The 19,144-nt window shown below is 42.3% G+C and overlaps 1 protein-coding gene and 1 long non-coding RNA gene across 18 annotated transcripts in view; one reads left to right on the top strand and one right to left on the bottom strand.

The window, feature by feature from the left end:
- The window catches only part of LOC126650715 (uncharacterized), a 45,087-nt gene that overhangs the window by 2,562 nt on the left and 23,381 nt on the right, over positions 1-19,144 (bottom strand). For 8 of the 17 annotated variants that reach the window (XR_007631473.1, XR_007631477.1, XR_007631468.1 and 5 more), the window contains 7 exons: positions 18,860-18,992; positions 14,711-14,898; positions 13,033-13,131; positions 12,761-12,894; positions 5,484-5,590; positions 2,712-2,802; positions 447-542 (listed from right to left, as the gene is read on the bottom strand). This is a non-coding gene — a long non-coding RNA (uncharacterized LOC126650715). Of the gene's footprint in view, positions 1-446; positions 543-2,711; positions 2,803-5,483; positions 5,591-8,946; positions 9,061-12,760; positions 12,895-13,032; positions 13,132-14,710; positions 14,899-15,507; positions 15,613-18,859; positions 19,043-19,144 lie in introns of all 17 variants that reach the window. The other 9 variants (XR_007631480.1, XR_007631472.1, XR_007631484.1 and 6 more) reach the window with 9 other exon arrangements.
- LOC126650714 (ferritin light chain-like) lies at positions 11,950-18,866 on the top strand. Its single transcript, XM_050335847.1, has 3 exons — positions 11,950-12,182; positions 14,833-14,979; positions 16,175-18,866. Exons 1-3 carry the CDS (start codon positions 12,000-12,002, stop codon positions 16,676-16,678), a joined length of 834 nt encoding a protein of 277 aa, XP_050191804.1. The 5' UTR covers positions 11,950-11,999; the 3' UTR covers positions 16,679-18,866.

Below are 19,144 nucleotides of genomic sequence, written 5' to 3'. Positions count from 1 at the left end.
TGTCTCCCCTGCACACTTCTGACAACCGTGTGCGATGTTTCTTTCCATGCGTAACAGTGACTTGTCCAAGGGATGTGAGAACAAAATGAGCACAGAAACACCCTATTTCTAATATATCTATTTCCTTAACAGCCTTGAGAATTTCATTCATGTCGATTTTTGGTGCTATTCCTTAATTTTCATGCAGAAGCAAAGCGAATAACAGGAATACCTGATGGAAGAGCTACACTGGGACAGAAATTGTACAGGCCTGTACCGTCAGTAGTTTTTCATTCAAAGGAACAAACAACAGAAGTCAGCTGGATAACCTGACCAACCCAAGAAGTGGATAAACCAAAATGGAAACAATTTCTCTGCCGCCACATAGATGATCTTAAATCAATATATTTGGCTGTCCAGAGTATTTCTGTGTAATTCTATACAAGAGTTATGGTTACCAATCTTACCTAATCCTGTAAAGGGATGAAATACTTCGTCACACTTTCAAATTCTGTGAAGGCAGTGAGCAGATGAAGAAAGATGATCCAGCTTCTTACCACTTGCTACACAAAAGTTCATAATATTCATTATTCAAAATATGAATTGGACATCTGTATCTACAATGTTTAACAAGTCTTGCTTAGTGCTGAAGCCAAGCTGCTCATTTCACCCATACTCATCTACTGTCATCATCGACGGCTGATTTCCAAACATGGCCAGACACCAGTTTTCATGGCAGGGGTCATGAAACATTCTTGCATCCTGAATCAGGATTCAGCAATGCCATGTGCCAAGCCTTAGAAGCATGCAGAGCATTTGCAACTGAGCACCTGCGGAAATCCCATTTCCTGACAAAGAGAGGCCTCCAATATTCATGTTTTTCTCCTGCTCTTAGGCCATGCTGTAATGAAATATGGCCTGAATAATCCTTTTATAGCTATACAGGGAAATGTCCTTGCTTAGCATTTACCCCTCCTCATGCAGGTTCAGTGGAGACTTGGTTGAGCAATCAACAAAGATGCACAAAGCCTGGCTGATAGGATATGGCCAAAACCATGCACAGAGCAGGGATACAAAGTGGACATGCAGGTTATCAGAGAAACTGGGCAGACTCTGGTAACTTTAATGAATACAGGTAAGAGGATAGAACACTAAGGAGTCACAATAAATTCGGTGTTAATGCTGACAGTGACATACGTAGGCACAGACAAAGAGTGCACGCTCATGGAAAGGGAGGCCAGGAGTGCTGTTGCCAGCAGCATGCGAATAATTAGAGAGTGCAGGACTGCACAGGAACCGCTGCTGAGTCAGTGACAACAATCAATGGGTAGTAAGTTGAAGGCATGCTGGAAGGGACTTGGAAAGGGCTGATTGCGACACCAGAAACGGAAATGACTTTGAACAGGTGAGACTCCCTGCCCTGCAAGGCACCCTCCTATTACCTCCTGCTGCAGGTCTGGGTTGCCCTTATTCCAAGGTGCTTTTGTCCCTTTGAAGGCAGTGATTCCCTTACTCAAAGAAACCTGCATCCTTGTCCTGTCCCCTTCACTCTAATCCTGGGTTGCTGCTGCTTTACCTCTGGCATGGAGCTATCTGTGCCTCCTCCTCCTCAAACTCTGGCTCCTACCTCCCCACCATCACATGCCTATATGTCCCCAGGCCATCTTCTCATCCTCCATTCCCCTGGGATTGTCTCCTGTCCTGCTTCATACCCCAGATTATCTCTGGTTTTGTTTTCTTCCCTCTGGCAGTGAGAGTGTGAATCCCAAACTGTTACACGTAGCAGACCATTAGCCCGTACACTGTTCTGTGCCCCATCTCCCTTTTGCTGGTCCACTCACAGAAGCTTTAAACCAGCGACTACAGAGACCGAACAACTCTGAAAAACTACCAGCCCTCAAAATTTCTCACACACCATCACATACATGTATCATAGCTTCAAGTGACAACACAGGTTTGGCAGTTTGGAGATCAATCATTTGTCATGGCCCTGCTAGTCTTTAGTGGTCCGTCAACCTCATTTCAGGAACCATAATCTATCGTGGCACTGGGCAGGTTCAGTGGATGCAGAGTGACAGCCACTAGCATTTCCACAAGGAAATGCTAGAACAACTTCTGTCTGATGGGTATAAAAATCAGGTCTCCATGGCACACTCCCTTTTCCTTCCTTCCTGCTGATCAGTCTTTCCTCTGGGTCTTCAGGGGACCTACCCCCTCCTCTTGGCCATGACAGCCTACATTCAAACAGCTGCTAGGGCTGGATGAAGCACCTGCTCTGGGCAACAGCAGCTGGAGTTCATTTTGGGTCCAAAGGGCTGAGGCCAAGCAGGCTGACTGCATGTGCACTAATCCAGTATCATCAACAACTCCACCAGCAACAGGTGCCTCTTTGAAGAAGGAGGGAAAAACTATTTGGGGAGGAATCAGAGCTTTATAAAGGACATTATGGGCCAAGTCCTCAGCTGGTTCATGCACAGTAAAAGCATGTACTCTCTTGAAGTTATATGAGTAACACTCACATATACGAGTAAAATATTTGGCCCACTCTCAGTGCTGCTTCTCTTTCTAGTTTTCCTAAGGATTTTTCACCTCCTCTTTTTGCTCTGAACTGATCTTACATCAATAAAGAAAAGAAACTTTTCTGTCCCTTGCTTCAGACCAAACAACTGAAAGTCAGAAGCTACATATACCAGATTTCAACATCCTCCTCTGCATAGGTAACACAATCTTACCGTTGCCTGACAATATCTGTCCCTCAGCCTTGCTTGAATCCTGGAGTCCAGATCACGAGCATACATCAACAGGACCAAGGGCAATGCCATTCTGGAACAAATCAAACCAAACCCCATTAAGGTCCATTAAGAGAAAATTTTCAGCACAGGCATTCTAAGAATCGCCATGCACTTGCTAAGGCCAGCGGTCCCTATAGGCCAGTGTGTAATTTCAATATATGACCACTACACAGTGACATGGGAAGAGTGCAAAAAAACCCTGACAGAAGCAGCTATTGGCCAAACTGGATACAAGGAAAGTTTTATTCTTATCTCATTTTGCTGGAAATTTGTTTACCACCCAGTACACACAAATCTCATAATTTTATAAGTCCCTCTTAGTGCATTTCTGATAAATGCCTGTATTAATGAGAGCCTCTACATTTTCTTCTTTTCTGAGTCCAGCCATTCTGAGCTCCAAAGGTCAGTTCTGTAAATCTGGTCTCACTCCTTGCAGTTACTTTTCCTAGAGAACCTGGAAGCGTTCTGGAACCTGAGAACGGAGCTGGATTCACAAAAGTGGCACCACAGAGCACTGCCAAAAGCAACAGGAGAAAAAGCAGCCTTTCCAAACTCCTGTTGATGCACTATTAGAGGAAAACATGACCTAACTGCAAGTTGGTCATGTGAACCAGTCTTTATAGCTTGTATTCCAAAAATTATTTTCCTGAACTTTTAATTCATGACTTTCCAAGATTGAGATTGAAGTAACTTTCCCCTTGGAACTATGTCTCAGCTTGGTTATATTACACAAATAAGCCAAGTGGAGACAGTTGGATGAACAGAACTGGTGGTGAGAACGGCACAGGCAGAAAAAACAGTCTCCACTCCATAACAGTTCCTGGCATCTCATCCACAAGCACACATAAGTGTAAACTGTACTGTGTTGACCTGACTGTTTAAATGGGTCTCCAAGAATTTCCCTTGACAAACACTGCAGTGCAGGCCAGGCAGTGCCATTTCCTCACCAGCGATAGGACAGACACACAACCACACAGGAACATCCACTGCTAGAAATTCTAGCAGTATTCTCAGCTGCTGCAGACTCACGGATTCCCTTTGAGGCTTTAACCACAGCTCCAAAGTCAGAAAACACCAAAGCATGTACAAACATACACAGAAGGCAATATTGCACACTCGTGCATCAGGTTTGTCCACACACATGCCCGAGGAAACCACAGGGCAGTCGCTCTGCACGCTTAATACCGAGCAGTCAGGATACCCACACGTTACTGCCCTTCCCAGCCAAAGCAATAAAACACTGCAAGCATGTGACAGCACAGAGCTCTCCCTAACCCTCTGAATCCTCGCTGCGGTTGCTGTCACTGGGCACATTTCATGCAGGCCAGCTGCACGGGATTTATTCAGCCAGTTTTGGAGTATCAAAGCTAGCTTTTTTTTTTTTTTTTTTGGTCTTTGCCCCAGGCAGGCACTCGGTATGCGGGATTTAAAACAGAGAACAAAATGTGCTGTGAAATTTGTAAATACTCAGCACAGTAATTTTTAAATTCTAAAAAAAGATAGCAACTGGAGTGGTTAAAAAATCAAAAAGTAAAGCATTTCACTACATCACTGTGAGTAATGCCACTGTGACCTAAAGACCAGTCTAAGTAAACTCCCAAGATTACCAATTAATGGTGCTGACTGCCTTAAGTGATAGGAGCCAAACATATTCTGAGTTTTATCCCATGATTTCAGTGAAATGAGGATAATGTCCAATTCAGCAAGTGCTCTCCATAAAGATCCTGAATTTGAAAAAAAAGTTGTTTGATCCCTGCAAGTTGGCACAAAAGACTTTGCCTGGGACATAGTGCCACAAACAGACTAGAATATAACACCTATTGTTACGAGATTTTTGTAATGTATTTAAAGCCATTACAATGGAATTACACAGAAAATGAGATACCCTAGGGAATCACAACACTTACACAATTTAAATGGCTTAGAAGAGGTTTTTTTGAGCAGAAAGCAGCAATAGAGGGTCATTTTTGACTGGAACTAGAAGAAGAATTAATTCATTGGAATTTAGCACTGCCTTTAAGGTCTATGACATTTGAGTGAAATTATCCACTTCTGCTTTGCCTGATTCACCACCACTGACTTCATATTAACAAAAAATTTAAAACAAACATTTAGCTGATTAATGTTCACATTAAAGTTGCAAATAAAGAACCTTTTGACATTTTTTTTCTCAAGCAGTTTCCCTTAAACTTTGAAAGGATTCTTTTTCACAAAAATTGTGAAAAGGGTTCATTTGGGTTTTTTTGGTGACTGCAAAAGCCAAAGTATTTAGAATCATTTCCTCTTCACCTGCAAACATTTCACACTCCTCTTACCACATCTGTGCCATTAGTTTCTTCTCTCTCAAGCCAAGTAGCAAATGGCATTAGTCAAACCAGTTAACTCCTAGGAGTACCTGAACTTCAGAAGCAGGTGCTCTTGGTACTAGCAGGGATTTTATGAACACTGATTATCAGTAGCACAGAGCAGCAAGACAATAAACGGTTTCTGCATCTTCATCTCTTGCCCACAGTTTATTTCACAGAATAATTTTGCAGAATATTCTGAGCTGGAAGGGACCCAAGTCCAGCTCTCCAGTGAATGGCCCCTGACAGGGACTGGACCCACAGCCTTGGTTTTATTAGCATCATGCTCTAACCAACTGAACTAATCTTTTCACTTTGCTAGCCCAGATATTCCAAGCATGTACAAAGTGCACCACCTTATGCTCACCTCAAAGAGGTAGGTCTAATGTTCCCTCAAGGGCCACCTGGAGCACTTACTGAAGTTTACATTGCCTGGAAGTCATTACCTGCATCACTGATTTCAGATGGCACAGGCTGTGGAAAGAAAAAAAAAAAAAAAAAGCCACTGCCTTTTTCAGCATGTCAAGTCTTATTTTCTCATTTGTCCAAGAGTAAGTACAGATTCTTACCTGCAGCTGTCGAAAGGAAGATAGAATAGAAAGGCAAGGTATGCAAATTATAACAGACTTTAGGCAGTTTGGCATTGCACAACTCCCTTATGCAACTCATTGCCTAGGGCGAGCCACATGTTTTCAGAAATTCCACAGAACCCCCTTAAATATGCTCCAGTGCTGAGGCTTAGTAGTTTCAACCTGCAGTTAGTGACTGGACTTATGATATACCATGGACAGATTGTATGGATGAGCCTTAAGTTTGCTGGTCTATGCTTATTTAAATGTGACTTGAAATAACATTTGCAAGATCTCAGAGGCAGATGAACCCTGACAATTAATTCAAACTTACTCCCAAGCACAGCCTTTTAATAAAAATCAAATTAGTAGTATTAGCCAGTACCACGTCAAATGAATAGTCCACTCATAGCTTAAGTGTATTTATAAGAGAAAATGGTGACTGAAGGGCCAACCAACACTGCTGGCCAGGCTGGAGCTTACTCAGCCAGTCTGCCAGTCCTCTGCAGCCACCAGGCTGGGAGCACAGACAGCCCTCAGGCTCCAGCTCTCCCTGCTGCCTCTGCCCAAGACAAACCATGGGCTTCCTCAGTGCTGGCAGAGGCTGGGCTCCTAAAGACACAGGTGAGCTGAGAAGCTGAGTCTGCACACCTCATGATTTGGTAAATAGGAGAAAAGACACAGAGAGAGCAACTCAGTGTAAGTGATTCATCAGCGTTTAAAATTGCACTGGAGAGAGTGATACATGCTTAAGTAACATACAGCTTCTAGACATGAGCTAAATAATGGCCTCAGCTTAGTTTGACCTGCAGCCCCATCATTAAGAAGCCTACACACACATGAAGGCAGTCACACAAACACGGCCACGTGCAACTGGACTTGAGATGGAACGTGAAAGCTGAAGGTGTCAAATGCAAACCAGGTCAGAGCAGAACAACAGTCACAGCCAGGAGTCTGGCAATTCAGTTTGCTGAGATGCAGGCTTGACTGACCACACACAGACCCCAAACCTGCTGTTGGCATGAAGCTTTCTCAGCAGTCCAGAGAAGCAAGAGTGAAAGCAAAGGGAGAGAACAAGTCCGCCTGACCACTGTTGTGACACCAGGTTAAAGATAAGCTTTGCTTGTATTTCAGAAATTCTTACAAGCTTGTCTCCTGTGTTAGCTTTAGACACAGCACAGATATGCCTGTGGGCTATGGACATATTCTGTTTGAAGGACAGATTCCAATCATTACAGTTTCAAGGAATTCTATATATTCCCTATATATTATATATATAATGCTGGATAACATAAACCACGGTGATATATCTATAATTTATATATAAATATCTATATAAAAATAATATATATATATATAATATATAAATATATATAAAATATAGATATATCACCATGGTTTATGTTATCCAGCATTTGTAAAGTTCCTTAAGGAAGAATTGCAAAAGAAGAAAGGCAATGAGCCAACTTCTCAATATCTGTGCCATGCAGACTTGTGCCAAGGAAGCCTATGGAAAGGAACTGCCCGAGATAAAAGCTGTATCAGAAGTGCAAAGTGTTGCAACTTTATCAGGCTACGGATGCAAAGTGGGAAAACTCAGTAAAGGTGAAAAAGACATGCTCTTTCCAGTCACAAGAACATTCTTAAGCATCTCATCTGGCTTCAAACACTGCAGTAATGGATGTTTTGCAAACACAAAAATATTCGTGAGGAAGAAAATCTTTGACTCTAGAAAAAGAAAGCAATTGAAAACTAAGGTTTGGAGTATTTGAGGCTAATGCCAAAAAAAGGCACTTAAAAATTACTTCAAATTTAAAGTTAATCCAAGTATTTTTCAAACAGGATTTCAGTATGGTACTGACACTGCATAGTAATTTTCAGTACCTATAACCCCAAAAAATAGGCTTCTGTCTGCTCTGTTTGATACCAAGACGGCTCTGACTTCAAAAGGTCTAGACTTTTACTTTTGGGAAATCCTAAAACATCACTAAAACATGCTGATTTCACAGCACTACAACAAACTAGAGCTTTCCATTTGCTCATTGACATAGAGACAAAAAGCATTTTCCAGAATGTCCACCTCACAGCCTGAGGGCCATCTCATGTTTTGCTGATGACTACCTTTACAAAGAGTTAAAAGAAGTTACTTTGCTATGCCTACTTAAATAGTAACCTCCCAAATTTCAGGCTTCTTTTTTAACTTTATGAGTCACAACAGTGCAAAAAGGCAACAAAACAAATTTTGCCAGAAAAGTCAGAATTCTTGCTGGCTTTTCCTCTGTGGAAAAAGGAAGTAAAAAATAGTGAGATTGGATAAAATAGTGAGATGAAGCACCTGTTGAGAACAGAAAAGCATAAGAAAAATGGGTTAAGTGACTTCAAGTCCAATAAAAGCAATTGCAAATTCATGGGTGTTCATATGAATAATTTTTAATTTCCTGCCAGACAGCTTTGGTTTCACTTAATTACAAAACAAAATGATGAATGAAGAAGGCTATTTCACAGGCACACATATCATACATTTATTTATTACTTTTTCCCTCCATTTCCATCATAGCTATTGATGGGCACTGAATGATCACATGAGAGAAAGTCTGGTAACATTACATGGACTATTTGCAAAGCATATGAAGAATCCATCACAGCTAGAAAGAGGCTAACAGATGGTAGCTGGGTAGAAGCAACAGCCACAACTCTTACTACCTGTGGTGAAAGAATAAACAATATCAACTCCAGATTACAAAGTGCAGCCTAAAAAGCCTAGCTTTAAATGAGAGATTCAAGGCAGAAAATGGCCAGACACAACTAAATGTTTGCAAAGTAGGCTCACAAGAAAGGATACTTTGAGAGGATTGTTAAATCTCACTGACATTAACAGTCCTCTCTGCTGCACTCTGCCAAAGAATAAAAAGGAGAAGGGGTGGAGAGGGGTGGGGAAGGTGTGGGTGTGCATGCAGGAGAGTTTATTTTGCTGGAATTTTAATTGCAGTTCTGTATACCACACTGTGGTGGTTTGGCTTTCCACTCTGCCATACACTTTCAACACACTTTAAAATGCGTTGTACCAAAATCATGCCAAATCCTAAAAATTAAAAGACATCTTTCATCAAGGCATGATGAAACTCTATTTACAGATGTCATCAACCCTTTCTGCAATGACCTGCACATAACTATCTGTTCTTGCTTTCCCTCAGTCCGGATCACTCAGTGTCCAAACATTTTCACCCCAACATCAGTTCACCGAAGAAATCCATAAAGTACCTTCATACTCCAGGACTTAGTGGGAATAAGGCTCTAACACAGATTGACTTGTATCACGGTCACATGCAGACATTGTTACCCCAGGCAGGTAGTAACTTCTCTGCAGCACACAGTCTGGGAGAGAGACATCAACACCTTCAGTTTAGGACAGGTGAGAAAAAAAGCAAGCTATCTCAAGAGCAAGCTCACCTGATAGCAGGCACCTATGCTGTGCTGAGGTGTTGTAATTAAAAAACTAAGCAAAGCGCTTGTTCCCCAGGATACGGCATTTCTTGAAAACCAAGACTTGAGATCACAAGTTTTTTGAAACAGATGATACTTTCCTCAGTCCAGATACAATAAGCATGTGACATCACCTCATCCTATATAGGAAGAATCCCTACATTACTTTGTAATGGAATTTTTTTCATAATATATTTGATAACAACAAAAATTATGTGTATTTCCTTTAGTTCTCTGAAGCACAAAGCAAAATAAATTAATGGTGTCCTCATAAAAAGAGGGGTTAAGGAGGGGGTATGGAGATTAAGGAATTTTAGTCAGTTTTCAGATCAGCTCCATATATTATAAATGGCCTTAAGCAATGCCTTTGTGTCTTACCTCTCCATCACTGAAATGGAGTAACTTATTGTTTTCCAAAGACTGAAATCCACTAATAGAGATGCAAGCCTCTGTGAGCTGATATGCTCAGAAATTATTGTCATGAATGCCCACTTAGCAAAGCAGAACTACAGATTTTTCCAGGGGGACAAAAGCTAACTTGCTTTCTGTTGCAATTTCACACTTCAAATTATTCAGACTGGCCAAAGAAAGGAGGTCATCAAGCATTTATTTCGATTGGGATGTCAATGCATGCACACACAGGCACCACACTTGCTCTTCCTCTTCTGAGGCAGTCAGAGGATTATTCTGGAATAGTGAAACACTAATAGCTATTTTAATGGCTAAAACAAGAACAGTTGGAGTGGAAAGAGCTAAAAGGTAACTGTTAGAAGTACATCTTCCCAGCAAAAGTCCCTAGGAGCTCCAGTGACAAAGAGGACCCTTATTGAAAACAAGTGTTTTGCCAATGAATTTGTTGAAACTGAATGAAACAATTAATTTAGGCACTTACTTTAGCCTTGCAAACATTGCAGGTATACTTTAGGCTCACGCAGTTTTATTCAAATGCTTAAATTAAACAAAAGCTTAAATACTTAAAGGTTTTTTTAAGGGAAACTTCTAATTTAAATGCAGCATGAAGAATGAGAATTAAAAAATGGATCATTACTGCAAACAAAGAGCTGAATAGCTTACAAGATGGAGGCGCTGAACTAGAATTACTTAAGTTTCTCATGAGCAATGTTCTCACATCTTTACATGACTGCTCTTAGATGATGCGTGCTCTGCTCTAGGTAGTCAGATCCAATAACTGTCAGATTCAAACATGCAATGGAAATGATTCTGCCCTTAGCATCCTGGGTTTGTGGGGAAGTGGGGTAATCTACTAGAAAAATATTCCACAGAACGGCATATAACATTGAGCTTACTAAACAAAGTCACTGAACAGAATTTTAGCAATTTTGAAAGGTGTTGAGATTACTCATATTTCCACTCCACTCTTTTGAATCTATTAAACGTACATAAATGCTCAAGCAATAACATGCTGAGCTCCATCCATACAGTAAAGCAGTTGAAAAAACCAGTAATCTGTATTTTGAAGTTACTGTACAAACCAAGGACTATCAGTTACTAAAATACTGAAGATGGTTTACACTGCCTAGGTATCACCGGTTCGGCACCAGCATTTTTAGTGCTAAACCAAAAAGGCTAAAGAATTTGCCCTGTAGCCAAGACGTACATAGATATACCACAAAGTTCCCAGGATTTTCCACAGCTTGCTCCCTCCCCAGGACTGTCTCTGCCTGTGTGCTCCCACCAGCCACTTCAGCCTCGGCCCAGCCTCACCTCACTCTCACACGCAGCAGAGCAGCTGGTACTGGAGATGCCAAACGCGACCGCCTGCAAAGGGGCTCGGCTCTTACATTGGAAGAGTTTTATCCATGGCATTGCTGTCCCATAAAAAGAGTGTATTAGAGACAAAGAGTGAAGGAGAGCCACGAGGTTACACTGCTTTGAACACTGGCTCTGCACAGCTCCCATGGTGTGGAGAACGAGAGGCAGCAGCTGTGATTATGCCAAGAACCAAACGGAAGGAACTACAGGATCTTCATCTGCTGGTTCCCTAAACATGTGCGTGCAACATAGCAGAGCTTTTGTCTCTTGGATATAACTCGGAATACCAGTAACTGTGTGTATCAAGCAATTGGTTTGTAGCCTCCCTAGGAGGGGTAAGGAACAAGGATGTGCATTTCTTAAGCTCTGCTTCTGACTGCCTTCCTTGCTTTCATCTATTATTCTACTTAAATAGGAAATACATTCATTTCAGCTATGTTGCTCTGTTTAGAAAAAAAAATGAAGAAACGTTAAACACACAAGTTTATGTTTTTCTCTTATATTTTCACAGTATCTTGAAACACTGCAAAGCTGTGACACCACAAAGCATGTGCAGCCATAAACCATCCAAGAGAAAATACACACTGGAACGTTTTATTAAGAACATTCATCGCAAGATCTGCATAATCCTTGCTTCCTGAAGTCACTCGCTGATATTTCTGCTGACAGGATAGTCAAGATTCAGTGTTTTATAACCTCTTCCTCAGAGCAAGTGCGCAGCACGACTTCAAACGGAGCACAAGCTAACACGCCTGCTTTACAGTTTTACATCGATCACTAACTATTCAGGATATTCGCAAACGGGCAGTGGAGCGAGGGGCCCGGCCGGCACCTGCCCGCTCCCCCCCGGCGCCGGACTCGCCGTGAGGGGACAGAGCCCCCTCGGCGCCTGCCCACGGGCACGCAGGAAATGGCAGCACCCGCCCGGCCCCCCCGCATCCGCATCCTCCTCCTCCTCCTCCCCCGGCGAGGGCGGGCGGGCGCCGGGGAGCGCGGCGAGGTGTGTCCCAGGTGGCCGGGCTATATGAGGCGGCGCGGCGGGGCGGCGGGCTGGCTCCATGGCGGCGCCGGCCATGGCCGAGCCGCGCTCCAAGCGGCCCCGCGTCACCCTGCCCGCCTGCCCCGCGCACCGCCCGCTGCCCGCCAGCCGCGTCCGCCACGGCTTCCCCGCCGCCGTGGAGGAGGCGCTCTGCGGCGTCACCGGCGCCCAGCTGGAGCTCCACTACTGCCTGCAGGCGCTGGTAAGGGCGGCGGGGCGCGGGAGGCGGCCGGGGCCGCGGAGTGGGACCCCCCGCGCCTGCCCGGGCAGCCACCGGCGGCGGGGCGAGGAGGGTCTCGGAGCGGGGCAGGGACGGCGGAGCGGTGTCTGTTCCCAGACCCAGGGTATTTGGGGGCTCTCCCTGCCAGAGTCGCTGCTGCCCCTGCGGCGACACGGCCGCAAAAACAACGACGAAGGTTGTAGCATCACGCGGGCGATGAAACGAGCGCTCGTGTATTTTTGGGTAATTCACAGAGTTCTGCCTGTGGAAAGAGGGACAGGAACAGGGAATGCTAACAGCTCTGGAGTATGACTCGAGTGGCTTTTTTTACCCCAAACTTCGTATGTAAAATAGTTGTGTGTGGTTAACTGTGGATGTCGCTGCCGGCTTAGGGTTTTTTGCTCCATAGCATGAACTTTGGACATGAAATTAAAAAAATTATCTCTGATACCATGTAACATGCGTGCCAAAATTACATCTGGCTACCTATCACGTGTTAAGGCAACATATATTTTAACACAGCCATTAAAATATAAAAATTAGAATGATCAGTGCCATACCTTCTGATGCTAAGCATCCACTGGGAAGCAGTAAACTGTATTGAATATATCTCCAAGATCCTTCAATTGAGCTTGGTGTCAAGTATTAGTTCAATAAAAACTTAAGTATGCAGTAAACCCTCTACCTGCTAAGCCTGTAGATGATAAAAAAAAATTCTAGTGATTGGCAGCAGGATTGGATGGAGAAAGCTCAATTAACTATTCAGGATGTTCACATGTCTAGATTTGATTTATCCACAGTCAATTTCTAATTACTGACATAAAAGATTTACCTTAACAGTTAAGTAGATGTGTTAACTTGTGCTCCACTTGAAGTCATGCCTCTCACTTGCACTGAAGAACTGATGGTAAAACACTGAATCTTGACTATCCTGTCAACAGAAACATCAGTGAGTGACTTCAGGAAGCAAGGGCTATGCAAATAATGGCAGTGAATGTTCTTAATAAAACATTCCAGTGTGTACTTTCTCTTGAAGAGTTTGTGGTCCCACATGTGTACATATGTCACAGTGGCCATACAAATAGAACAAATAAACATAAACTTGTACTGTGTGTTTAACATTTCTTCATTTTTTTTCTAAACAGAGCAACATAACTGAAATGAATGTATTTCCTATTTAAGCAGAGTAATAGATGAAAGCAGGGAAGGCAGGCAGAAGCAGAACTTAAGAAATGCACATCCTTGTTCCTTACCCCTCCTAGGGAGGCTACAAACCAATTGCTTGATACACACAGTTACAGGTATTCTGAGTTATATCCAAGAGACAAAAGCTCTGCTGTGTTGCACACACATGTTTAGGGAACCTGTAGTTCCTTCAGTTTGGTTCTTGGCATAATCACAGCTGCTGCCTCTCGTTCTCCACACCATGGGAGCTGTGCAGAGCCAGTGTTCAAAGCCCGGTGGCTCTCCTTCGCTCCCTGTCTCTAATACACTCTTTTTATGGGACAGCAATGCCATGGATAAAACTCTTCTAATGTACGAGCTGATAGATCTGTTAGCAAAGTTAAATATGGCAGTGGTTAAAGTTGTTTTCCCATCCAGAACAGAACAAGGCCTGCAGTGGATTTAGGGTTGTAATACTTCTGCAATCACAGAATTGCCTGAGCTGGACAGGATCTCAGAGATCATCTAGTGCCATGCCAAGGACACCTTCCACTAGACCAGGTTGCTGAGAGGTCCAGTCTGACCTTGGACACTTCAGGGATGGGGCATCCATATCTTTCCTAGGCAGTTTGGTCCAGTACCTCACTACCTTCACAGTAAACAATTTTTTACTAATATGTAATCTAAACCTGCCCTTTTTTCTGCTTGAAGCCATTCCCCCTGATCCTGTCACCACCTGCTCTCTCCATCTTTCTTGTAGGCTCTCTTCAGGTATTGGAAGGCCACAGTCAGGTAACCCTGAAGCTTTCTCTTTTCCAGGCTGAACAATCCCAGTTCTCTCAGCCTTTTCTCATAGGAAAGAATTCAGTCAACCTGGGGGCCCTCCTCTGGACTTGCTCCAATGTCCCTCCTGACATGCCTTCCTAGGCATGAGCTACGTATAATGAAAGTGTATACAGAATAGTTAAGTAGCAGTATTCATTATTTTGGAATAACATCCATAATGAAGCTGATAAATAGATACGAAATTATGCTTCTTCTCTTTTTGGTATTTACATCATCTTTCTCATACCTCTGAAAGCCAACTTTTGATTGGAATGCTGACCTGCAGGGATAAATTTTATGTTTGCTGTGCTGAGAGTATGTTTAAAAAACAAAACAAAAACCCTAGACAAAACACAATTACAAAACGCACACATGCTAACCACTCATAAATAAAACATTTTGAGGATCTCTGACTGCTAATGAGAGAGTGACATCAGTACTACAGTTGCCTGTCCAGTATTAAAGAGCAGGAGTTCTAGTAGAAGTACAGACATTTTTCCTTTCAGGACATAATTACTTACTTCATTTATTGTAGAAATTTGTGACCTTTGAATTAAGGTCTCCAAAGTTCTAAAAAGCCAGGTTGTTCTGCAAGTGAGTCCCATCTCCAGCAAATCTTAATGCTCTTGTTTTGTGTGCTTAGGGTGAATATTTTGATCAGTCGCATGTGGCTCTACCAAATATTTCAAAGTTCTTCTTGCATCAAGCTCTGGAAGAGAGAAAAGCCGCAGAGGCATTGATGAAGTATCAGCAAGAAAGAGGAGGCCACTACTGTTCTAAAACCATCCAGGTGGGTAGTAGACAACAAGCTTTCAAGCAGCTGCAGTCCATTTACCTTATTGAATTATATTGTTGTACTTCAGATCTCTGTATTCATCCATTATGAGATTTCCAGATATAATTTACCTGACAGTGTACTCAGTTTTGCTCTCGATTGTGATGCTTAGAAACTGTCAGACATACAGTCCTAACACTATGTGGTTGCATTCTAGCCTAAAAGAATATGAACAGTGTTCTCCTTTTCTCTTATTCAGCTGGACACTACTATTTCTAGTGTGCTGTAACAGATTATGAGACTCCTTAAACTGTGCTGAAACTGCCCACTTGTCTCCTTCACACTAAGGAGAAGCCTAGACATGATTAGCACCTAAGAAAGGTGGTAAGGAAGGAGGTAGAAGAAACATCCAGCTTAAGGCAGTAGTTGATTTGCTAAAGCATAGCTCAGGACAGAATTGGAACTACAGATTTAACTTGGGCTTGCACAGGTGCACAGTTGCAAAACAGTAACTCAGAGTTTTCAGGGGAAAAAATAACCCACCTCATTTATTTAAGACTAAAGGGCTGATTCTCCTCTACCAAATTAGTTTTCTGTAAATAGTTAATACAGAATGCTCTTCTTTGGTCCATCATAGCAGTTGTTAAGCTGTAGAAAGTAAAAAGGCCATTGTGAAAATCTTTCTAAATAATCAGTTTGAAATGGAGAAGACCTTAGGGTGACCTTTCAGTACTGAAAGAGAGTGGGTTTAGATTAGGAAGAACCTCTTTACTGTGAGGGTGGTGAGACACTGGAACAAGTTTCCCAGAGTCGTGAATGGCCCACCCCTTAGAGTGTTCAAGACCAGGCTGGATGGGGCTTTGAGCAGCTTGGTCAAGTGAAAGGTGTTCCACAGCAGGGGATTGGAACGAGATGGTTTTTTAAGGTCCCTTCCAACCCCAGCCATTCTATGATTGGGTTTCCTGGTGTAACAATGCTCCTCAGGCATAGCTGCTGCTATCTAAATCCATTCCTTGAAAAAGTGCTTGGGCCCTGCTACTTGAGTGTGTTCACAGCCATGGCACTCTGCAAAAAGTAGATGCTCCAGACCAGGAGTTGTTGAAAAAACCTAGTACAACTTGTTTGGAGTGCAATTAAGTTGCAGGAAACCACTGATGAATACAGTAAGATCAACTGTTCTGAATAAACATAATTCTGTCTTTGTTTTTAGAAACCAAACTGTGATTATGCAGTCGGTCTGATGAAAGCCCTGGAATTAGCAATGGTACAGTGGAAAACTATGCTACGATACTTTGAAGAGCTTTATGCCCTGAGTGTTGAAAATGCAGACCCTCATAGTGCAAGCACTATGAAGAAGCAATTTATTGCACCCAAAATCCGGAAGATCAAGCTAATGGGAGATCTACTGACCAATGCTCGCAGGCTTGACTGTTCCCAAGATGGCAGGAATAGTCTTGGGGATTACTTCATGGACCGGTTGCAGAAAGAGTTCAGAACAAGCGTAGAGCCAGAGCCTAGTGATCACTGCAGCCCCTGCCAGCCTCTGCAGCAGTGCACAGGAGCTGCAGAAGGTCTGAAGCGACCCCAGAGAGAATCTTCCCAGCACAGAAATGGCATAGGGCCAATATATGCAACCATACACTGCACTGCGATGCTGCCACAGTGTAACGATGGGACAGGAGCAAAACTGAAGCAGAGCAGGGAGGGCCTTTAATGCTGTGGCTACTACGGGGCAGCTCCTAAGGCAAACCTGTACAGAGGGTGGAGTTGGGACCAGAACTCAGGAGACATGATCCTGTATCACTCCTGTTTTACGCCCTGCCCCCTCATCCTCTCTTGAGTCACAGCTCAAAATCTAGCCCATGCCGTTATTTTGTTTAAATGATAGCAAGGTTGCCAGCTACCTAGATTGTCAGCACTAGTCACACTTATCTATGCAATTCTTCCTAGAAGCCAAAAGCTTTTTAAGATTCTTTTCTGTTTTAAATGATTAACAGGATTATTTAGTGCAAATTTTTAAAAATATATAATTTTTATGGAAAAAAAAAAAAAAGAAACCACTGCACCCTTAGTACAAGGAAACTTCTTTGTAACAGAAAATCCAAATATTTAGTTTTATATTCCTGAATATTTTATATTCCTGAATACATATATTAGATATTTTGTATTACTAACAAGTATACTAGCATAATGAAGTTGTTTTTAAAATGACTTGGTTTAAAACAAAGTTTTCTTATTTCTATCATAGTAGCAATTTAAATAAGTAGTCGAAATAATTTACTTATCAGCTGTTCCTAGTGGTATACTTCTTCAGGATGAAGGATGCAAACATTTCCTCAACACTGGGTATAAGAAAACACGCTGGTTTTCTCTATAGTTATGTGCCTAGTTGGCTTTTCTCATTGTCAGAAAACACATGAGAGATAAATTAGGAGTTCTCATTAGCTGAGATCTTTAAAGGTTCTACTGGGTACTTTGCAAGTGTCACTGAAGACACTAGCTCTAGGGCTCTGTCCAGACTTAACCTAGGAGGGTTGCTTTAGTTATCTTACAGACCCCTATTTCAGCTAGCACAGTTATGGTATTACTATGGTACTCCTCCTATTTCTTGTATTCCCTATTTGGTCCCAAATAGAGGCATAAGATCCTAGTGAAAAAGCAGCACACTTAACTAGAATTGCATCAGAGAGAGCAGCCACTCATTAAGTTTTGCCTTTCAGCTGGGGCAGTATTAGCCAGCTTGGTTAAAGTGCAGAAGTTCAGAGGTGTCTGAATTCTTTTCCTTGGTCTCCTGCAGGAGTGCCTTGCCTTTTCTACCCTGGCTCCCAAGGTCACCCAAGAGCAACTGGCTAGACCAGCTGCCTGCAGCTAGGGTTTGGGGGTTTTTTGTCATTATACAGAACATCCTTTATGCAATTGGGGTTTGATTTATTGAAAGACTGCCTCACACTTTTATGTAATACTGTAAGTGATACTCCTATTATGCTTGAAAATAAATTCAGTTCAATGTTACAAATGGTTCTTTGCATCTCCATTTTATTCCTCAGTTCACCACCCAAGTATGTTGGTATTATTCTCCAAGAGATTTTGCATATGTTTACAAAACTTCACCAGTATTTTTCTTCATCCAAGAAAGCTGGATAGAAGAGTATGCCACAGAGTGAAAATAAATGCCAGAAAACTTCATTACTACAAAAACACTGCACAATGAAACATTTTCAGTAAACTGCTGTTTATACACAGCTGCAGTTGAATAGCAATTTTTGCAAAGCCCACCTACTTTCTATTGGTGGTCTAACATGGGACAGACCATTACAATGTAGATGCTTTCCCAATCTTTCTGTTAATGGAATTTAACATTTGTGGAGCGGGGACACACAACCACTTTAAAACAACCTCTGTATTCATCCATAAGAGTACTGCAATGTGCCACAAGAATGGCTCAAAGCACTTTAACCAATATGCTAGGTTTGCCTATGTTGAGATGGCTGCTCTCTAAAACAGCAGTAGTTTAAAAGATATTTCCAACTGGGCTAGATTCCATCACCCATCGTCATGCTGAGCATACCTTATTCAACAATTAGTTCCACTGACTGCAACTCAACGTGAATAAGAGCAATGGAATCCGTCCCTCTCAGTATTAAAATATAGCTCAGTAAGTGTGAACAGAGAAAAGCTACTAACTGAAGTATAAACTAGTGCCATATAAAACCCCTTCAAACACTACTGGTAATGTTTGACCTATTTCTACAACCACCTTCTCCTTTAAGAGTTGGTACCTTCTGAAATGTAGGTACAGTCTCCTCCATGGTTTCCAGCACTTAAGACTGTTTTTTACCTTAAGCTAATTCCAACATAACAACCCAACATTGAAATTTTTCAAAGCAAGACTTACCTCTTATTTTTCTGTGAAATACTACCGTGTCTGTTTCTCAGGCTTCTCATATTCATCTTCTAGCCAAATGTATCCACAGATTCTCATAATTTAGGTCTTTCCCTTTTCCAAAATCACATTCTGGACGCTCTGCCTGAAAAGACAGATAAACTCCCAATCAGCAGTTTTCCCAGTCTCTATCTTCTGAAAAAGAGAAATCAGTCAGTTACTGTAGATAATAAGCTCTTCTTGTCCACATGCTGCTTCTGCTGAGAGGGGACGTATGCTTGTGAATATGGTCTCAGA

The sequence above is a fragment of the Myiozetetes cayanensis genome, unplaced genomic scaffold, assembly GCF_022539395.1.
Source record: "Myiozetetes cayanensis isolate MyiCay16 unplaced genomic scaffold, myiCay2020 scf6-25, whole genome shotgun sequence".
Taxonomy (NCBI): Eukaryota; Metazoa; Chordata; class Aves; order Passeriformes; family Tyrannidae; genus Myiozetetes; species Myiozetetes cayanensis.
This window is presented reverse-complemented; position numbering and strand designations above follow the sequence as displayed.